At 40.4% G+C, this 7,908-nt stretch overlaps 1 protein-coding gene across 1 annotated transcript; it reads right to left on the reverse strand.

The window, feature by feature from the left end:
* Positions 1–1,839: 1,839 nt before the first annotated feature.
* Positions 1,840–2,776, reverse strand: LOC114263076 (dirigent protein 22). The gene is made up of 2 exons (XM_082908466.1): positions 2,638–2,776; positions 1,840–2,472 (listed from the first exon to the last, which is right to left on the reverse strand). The coding sequence occupies exons 1-2, from the start codon at positions 2,774–2,776 to the stop codon at positions 2,000–2,002; spliced, it is 612 nt and encodes a 203-aa protein (XP_082764592.1). The 3' UTR covers positions 1,840–1,999.
* Between the last annotated feature and the right edge of the window lie 5,132 nt (positions 2,777–7,908).

The following is a 7,908-nucleotide window of genomic DNA, read 5'->3' on the forward strand; positions in this document are numbered from 1 at the left end:
CCATTAGAGTTGAACACCATGGTTCCTCTGGGAACTTGTGCTAATGAAATGCAAAATGTATCTGGTTCTTCATCTACCTCACACCATTTAATTAACTCAAGTAGTGTAGAGAGATAAAATGGGAATCACTTTAAGAAAATCAAAAAATAATTAAAAATATTTTTTTAAAACTGAAATTGCAGAAGAGTTGGGTTTCTGATCTTTTAAACATGGTTCCATTTCAAGCGATATAATTGACATCAATGAAAGATATTATTATAATTGGCTGTACATTTTTAAAAATATATATATATATATATAATTTATTTCTTTTTCTATCACAACCATACTATTCCATTTCAATTGCCCAAGCTAAAGAATCTTAAGCTGAGTGTCACAAGCTGCTAAATTTCCTATGGCAAAAACTCCTACATCTGAGCTTGGGAGCAAAGAGATTAATGGAAGGATCTAGAACTTCCTAGCTCATTCCAACACTTGAGAGAACATGGAGGATTCTAGAACATCCTTGAATAATCAAGACCCTTGTATACACTAGACTTGTAAATATCTAAAGCATTCTAGAATATTCTTGTAGCTTGTAAGAAAGGCTTCCAAGGGAAGGTTTTCCATGTATTTCCTAGTGGCTTCTAAAGTGTTTTAGGAAAGGCCAAGAGTGTCTATAAATAGGGGAGGAGCTCATTTCCTCCAAACCATCCAAGAATTGTAAAGCTTTCTCCCAAAGTGAATACAAGGCATTCTCTCAAACTCTCTTGTGTTCTTCTAACTTCTCTTTTCTATAAGTTTGTGAGTTAGGCTGACTTAGTATCATCAAGTGAGACTTGAGATTGTTTAAGTGCCACACGGATAGCTTGGAAACAACCAAGGCCGTGACATGAGGCAACCAAAAATATATAAAAAAGAAATACACAAAAAGATAACTTCAATAGAATTCTTTCATCAAATTCAAATTTGATGAATAAAGAGCTAAAGGTGAGCTCTAATCATTTCATTAAACTTGTATTAAATCAGGGGAGAGACAAAACTTTTTCCAAATCAAGAACAAACCAACTCCTTCACTAAATTTCTAACAATCATATTTTTACTTAAATTTGAAAAAAAAAATTAAAACAATAAGGATCCGGGAGGATTGTCTTTCAAAAAAAAAGTTAAAACATGCTTTTAGAATAAGTTCTGAATTTTTCCACCAAAAAAAAAATGATGAAAAAAAGAGTAAAGATTGGAATGTTCCATATCAGAGTTAAGCTTTTAACCAAGATTTTTTTCAAAGTTAATAAAAACAATAGAGAGAGAGAGAGAGAGAGATTATAAGTCTGCACAAAATTAAAACTTTGAAACTTTGTGTTGGGTTACCTAAGGGAAACCTTCATGCGAGGAAACATGTTGCCCAATCCCTTATCATCCATGGCGTGCACATTGTTTTAGAGAGAGATGAGAGAGAAGCACCTGAATGGCAACAAAACAAGAGGTTGGAGTAATGGCGTAGAAGAAGGAATTGCAAATTTGAATTTGCAAAAAACACTGCATTCATAGAGAGAGAGAGATTTATGGAGATAAACATGGCAACATGTTAATGTTTAAAACTTTATTGCAAACAAAAATTCAAATTTATTCATATTTCATAATAATAATAATTATTCAAAAACAATCGAAAATCTATGTACCTGAAAAATATCTCGAAAATTACCTCAAAATTGAAGTATATGCCATAGATTCAAATTTTGTGGTGGTCATACTCAAATTATTCACATATTTTATTTTTGAGATAATTTTCAAGATTTTTTTTGGATACCCAATATAAACTACTTAGAATATATCAACTACCTATTCTAATCTATAAAGTCAACATAAATTTTGTCACGCTTCTTTATTTTCCAATGATACCCCAAAAATGGTTACAAATTCAACCCATCTTTATTATTCATCAAATTGTCTAAAATTTTACATGTAAAATTACAAGACATCGCTCACTAGTATATATAAAAATCAAGTGCCTCTAGTTTTAATTGTGTAACAAGGTAACATTGTATCCGATAATTGCATCCATTTGGTTCGTTGAATATGTCTTGGCTAAGCAGTATCCGCGAGCTAGCCTGAACATCACCGTGCCTCCGACGACCGGCATTTCCCTAACCTCATTTGCGATTGGATGCCGACCAACGACACTGAATGAGCTTCCATTGTGGGGACCGGTAATGAAGTTGTACGTAAGCGTCATCAGAAGGCTAAGCTCATTGTGCTGAGATGACATACCATAAATCCCCTGAGCATGGCCCATCACGGTTGAGTTCAGAGCAAGAGTGGCAGTAAGCGGGTTGTCCATCATGTAGATGGACCCGAACATGGATGCAATAGGGTTTGAGCCAGTAAAGTTGGACCGGCCGGTTACCCTAACCGCAGAAGGGTTCGGACCACCCATCGTGTCATGCATGTCGAACTCGACATGGGTTTGCTTGAGCTTCTTGGCCTCTGTGGCTTGAGAGACAAAGCCATGTCAAGAACTCAATTGAATTGCTTATGTTTTTTGAGTCATATATATTGAAAATAGATGCATGTAAATAGAGAGTAGTGAGTTGTTTTTTGACCAAGTAATGTTTGTTTTTTCAAAGTAGTTGAATACATTGATCTCACTCCAAGTACGGATGTTATATGTTTCAAGACTGTTAAGGGAAAAAAAAAATCTCCACGTGGCAAGTCCCCATTGGTTATGGTCCATAGCAGGTGGGATTAGAAGGAAATTTTGAGGTTTTTCTAATGGAAGCTTCTTCTTCTCCCTCATGTTATTCATATTTTTTGAATGGTTTAAAAAAGACAGAAGACCAAAACAGTGAGTCAAAAGAAAACACCTAAATAAATTTGAAGCTTGTGTGGATGTTGCTATCCTGGAAAACAAAATTGCCTAGAAGATTAATAAGCCTAGACTAATCACACCTTCATATAAGTCATATGCATGGCTTTGAGAGGGTAGAAAGTTGTTCAGATGATTTTCATAATAAAACACACATTGAAATAAAATATGAGTTTCACATGTGGATTCTATTTGGATAGGTGTCCCACTTTTGTCTTATATACGCGCTTTTTTTTCTTTTTTCTTTTATCATCCAGAACACCCCCAAGGCCCCTTAGGATTTACCTTTACAAGCCAAACTGGGGGAGGCTAGCCGATCCACCTAAACTATTGGATTTCCACTTGAGTGGTAGGGGATTCGAACCCTGATCAATAAAGAGAGGAGCATACTCCCTTGCAAACTAGGATGGCCCCTTGGTGGTTTATATATGTGTTCTAGAAAAAAAGGTTGAGAGCTCTAATAGCTCTAATTGGTGTGTGGGTCCCATGTTATGTGATGTTTTGACCTTATTTTTTTTCTCTTCTTTTTTTTTAAATTTTTTTTTTTCACATCATTAATACTCTTTTAGAGCTTCCAAATTAGAGGGATGTATCATTTCTGTGTGTTCTAGTATGTGAAAATCTTCTTTATTTCTACCACAACTGCTTGAGAGAAAGATCTTCCTATTTGCTTTAGCCTTATTAAGAAAGGCCGGTATAATTATGTACAGAGTTTATGATATATATGGTTTACACATCAGAGGTGGTGTGTGTAATTCGCCATTTTTATTTTTAGATATTTGGAAGTTGGATATGTGGTTGGCAAACTACTATCAAACTTGTAATGCTCAAGTTTGAGGAGCGTCGGTATTTGGAGTTCGAGAAAAAATTACGGACCGGGCTCATGTTTAGAGTGGCTGGATCCATGATTAGGGACAATAGGCGCCTTGTGGAGGGTGCAACCCATCTTTAGACTATCATGCATGCGGAGGAGGAGAGGATGGGGGGCTCCAGAAGGAGTCAGGACAACCAGAGGGACAGTAAGAGGCAAAGGGGTTCTAATCCCCAACAGTCCCAGGGAGTGCATTCGAGGTCTACCTTTCTAGTGCCGAGTTCGGGTTCTGGGAGAGGTGGTCAGGGAGACATTACTTGTTTTAAGTGTGGCTAGTTGGGCCACAAGTCTCTAACATGCCCGCAGAGGGGAGAAGGGCAGCAAGCAGTATCATCTTTAGCTCGTTCTCAGGGCCAGAGTCAAGGGAGAGGCCAGCCGCTCACTTGTTATCAGTGTGGGCAAGTGGGGCACTTGAAGAGGTTTTGCCCACGGTTGGGTGGCACACCTAGTACGTCTGGTTCAAGGCAAACATAGAGTCACCAGCGTGCACAGTTAGCACAGGCCTCAAGGGCCAATTAAGGAGCCTTTTCGGCTCAGTCAGTGTAGTAGTCCTACGCTCTGAGGGGTGAGTAGATAGATCAGAGGCCAACTGGGTACGTGTATGCTGTTACCGCGCTAGATCTTATACCAGCTCCATCTGTTGTGAGAGGTACCTTCTTGTTTTGCAATTCAATTGCTAGTGTGTTGATTGATACGAGTGTATCTCATTCATTTATTTCATCTGCATTTGCATCGATTTTGGGGTTAGAGTTGGCACAGTTAGCATCTCCTATTTGTGTAGAGTCACCTATTGGTAGTGAGGTTGTTCTAAAACAGGGGTGTCGGGGTTATGGCATAGAGGTCGCCGGTCGTCGACTTCCATTTGCATTTGTTTTGCTTGACATGTCGAGATTTGATGTTATTTTGGGTATGGACTGATTATCGTCATACCGGACTGTTATAGATTGCTACCGTCAGAGGGTTACTGTATGTACCTTGAGCGGTAATTGCTTTTATTTCTTGGGAGACCGGGTGGATAGAGTCTTGTCATCGGTATATGATCCACATGGGCAGAGTGAACTTAGTTGTCTTCTTGCTAGCTTTTTAAGTAGTGAGTGTGATGAAGTTCGGGTTAAGTTGCCACGAGTGGTTTGCGAGTACTCAGATGTCTTTCCCGAGGATCTTACTAGTTTACCACCTCACCGAAAAATCGAGTTGTTTATTGATCCAGTGCCTGGCACGGCACCGATTTCTATGGCACCGTATTAGTTTGCACCAGCTGAGTTAAGTGAGTTAAAGATTCAACTTCAGGAGTTATTGGATAAAGGTGTTATTCACCCTAGTACTTCACCTTGGGAAGCACCGGCTCTCTTTGCTAAAAAGAAAGATGGAGCGTTACGACTTTGTATTGATGACCGAGAGTTGAACCAGGTTACGGTTAAGAACAAGTATCTAATGCCACGTATAGATGACCTGTTTGATTAGTTGAAAGGATCTCGATGTTTCTCTAAGATAGATCTAAGATCGGGTTACCACCAGTTGAGGGTAAGGAGGGGAAGACATCCTGAAGATGGCATTCCATACACGATATGGCCATTACGAGTTTCTTGTGATGCCTTTTGGGCTAACCAATGCTCCAGCGGTGTTTATGGATTTGATGAACCGAATCTTCTGAGAGTTCTTAGACCGTTTTGTGGTCGTCTTCGTGGACGATATCTTGATTTACTCACCCTCTGAGGAGGAGCACGGGGAACACTTGCGAGTGGTGCTTGAGTTACTTAGAGCCCACAAACTATATGCTAAGTTTGGGAAATGTGAGTTCTGGCTAAGGGAAGTTAAGTTCTTAGGCCATGTGGTATCCGAGGAAGGGGTGACTGTAGATTCATTCAAGATAGAGGCAGTGCAAGATTGGGCAGAGCCTAAGAATGCCTTTGAGATCTGTAGTTTTCTGGGGTTAGCTGGGTACTATCAGAGATTTGTGAAGGATTTCTCCATACTAGCCTCACCTTTGACTAGGTTGACGAGAAAAGGAGTCAAATTTGTGTGGAGTGAGACTTGCGAAAAGTCATTCCAAGAGCTTAAGGTTAAACTTACCACTGGTCCAGTCTTGATTATTCCAGAGAGGGGTTTGGGCTATTCAGTATACTGTGATGCTTCACTGGAAGGTTTGGGTTGTCTCTTGATGCAAGAAGGGAAGGTAGTAGCCTATGGCTCGTGGCAGTTGAAAACCCATGAGAGGAACTACCCTACACACGACTTAGAGTTAGCAGCGGTGATTTTTGCCTTGAAGATTTGGAGGCACTATCTATATAGTGAGAGATTTGAGGTGTTTTCTGATCATAAGAGTCTGAAATATCTGTTTACACAAAAGGACTTGAACTTGGGGTAGAGAAGATGGATGAAGTTCATAGAGGATTATAATTTTAAGTTGCATTACCATCCGGGAAAGGCCAACGTTGTGGCTGATGCTTTGAGTATGAAGTCAATTAGCAGTGTAATTTGTATCGCCATCCGGGAATGGGAAATGTTGGGTACCCTTGGAGAGTTTGACTTATATCTGGGCAAGTCTGTCGAGTCTGCAACCTTATTTTCAGTAGTTGCATAACCTACACTTGTGAACCGAGTGTTAGAAGTGCAGAAGGGTGACCTTGAGGTAGAATCCCTCCGAAAGAAGATCTCCAGCGGGAAGGTAGAAAAGGGCTTAACTGTGTATCCTGACCAAAGTGTGAGATACCGTGACCGTTTGTTTGTGCCAGAGTCTTTCCGAGAGAAAGTACTCTGAGAGTTTCACCATTCACACCTTGCGGTGCATCTAGGAGGCACAAAGATGTATCATGATCTGAGTCACCAGTTTTTGTGGAGGCGTATGAAGAAGGATGTGGCCGTGTTTGTATCGAAGTGCCTTACTTGTCAACAAGTGAAGGCCGAACATCAGAGGCCAGCAGGTTTGTTGTAACCCTTGCCTATAGCCGAGTGGAAATGGGAGCATGTTACAATGGATTTTGTTGTGGGCCTTCCGATGACTCAACGGGGTAATGATGCCATTTGGGTGGTAGTTGACCGATTGACCAAGTCAGCGCATTTTATTCCTATGCGGGTAAGTGATTTGGTAGATTATCTTGCCGACCTTTACATGAGGGACATAGTGAGGTTGCACGGGATCCCTGTGACAATTGTTTCGGTTAGAGATCCGCATTTTACAACTCGGTTGTGGCAGAGCTTGCAGAGTGCCTTGGGCACTAGGTTGACGTTTAGCACTGCTTATCATCCTCAGACTGATGGGCAGTCTGAACGTACCATTCAGATCCTTGAGGATACGCTTCGAGGCTGTGTCCTTGATTTTAAGGGGTCGTGGGAGAGACACTTACCCTTAGTGGAGTTTGCCTATAATAACAGCTTCCAATCGAGTATTGGCATGGCACCGTTTGACGCCTTGTATGGCCAACCATGTAGATCTCTAGTGTGTTGGGCCGAGGTAGGTGATGTACCTTTGTTGGGTCCAAAGTTGGTTCGGGAAACGACAGAGAAAGTTGTACTTATCCGTAAGAGGTTGGTTAAGGCCCAAAGTCGCCAGAAAAGTTATGCCGACCGTAGGAGGAGACCTTTGTCTTTTGAGGTAGGAGACCATGGGCGTGTTTGGTTTGTGTTTGTAGAGTAGTTTTTGAGATAAAAAGTACGAAAACTTGTTTGGTTTGCCTTTTTCAGAAATGGTTTTGGAAAATTATTTTGGGGAGATAGTTTTAAAAAAAGTGATTGATTTGATGTATATGAGAAAGAGAGAGAGAGTGATTTTGGAAAGTAGGTAACCAAACAAAATTTTGAGATTTTTTTTAGAAAAATTTGTTTGGTTTGATTACTCTTGAAAATTTGTTTGTAGAGAATTTTTTCCAAAAATTTTTCTGAAAAACAAACCAAACAAGCCCCATGTCTTTTTAAAGATATCACCTAGGTGGGGTCTTATGAGATTTGAAAAGAGTGAGAAGTTGTCCCCTTGGTTTATTGGTCCTTTTGAGATCCTTAAGCGGATTGGGGAGGTTGCCTATCGTTTGGCGTTGCCGCCACAACTTTCCGGAGTGCATGACGTATTTCATATTAGTATGCTTCGAAAGTATGAGCTGGATCCATCGTGTGTGTTGGATTGGACCGACTTAGAGGTAGATGAGGATGCCTCATATGAGGAGAGACCAGTGAGAGTCTTGGATAGACAGGGCCC

This window comes from Camellia sinensis, chromosome 15 (assembly GCF_055761805.1).
Source record: "Camellia sinensis isolate YWXY chromosome 15, ASM5576180v1, whole genome shotgun sequence".
NCBI classification, from domain to species: domain Eukaryota; kingdom Viridiplantae; phylum Streptophyta; class Magnoliopsida; order Ericales; family Theaceae; genus Camellia; species Camellia sinensis.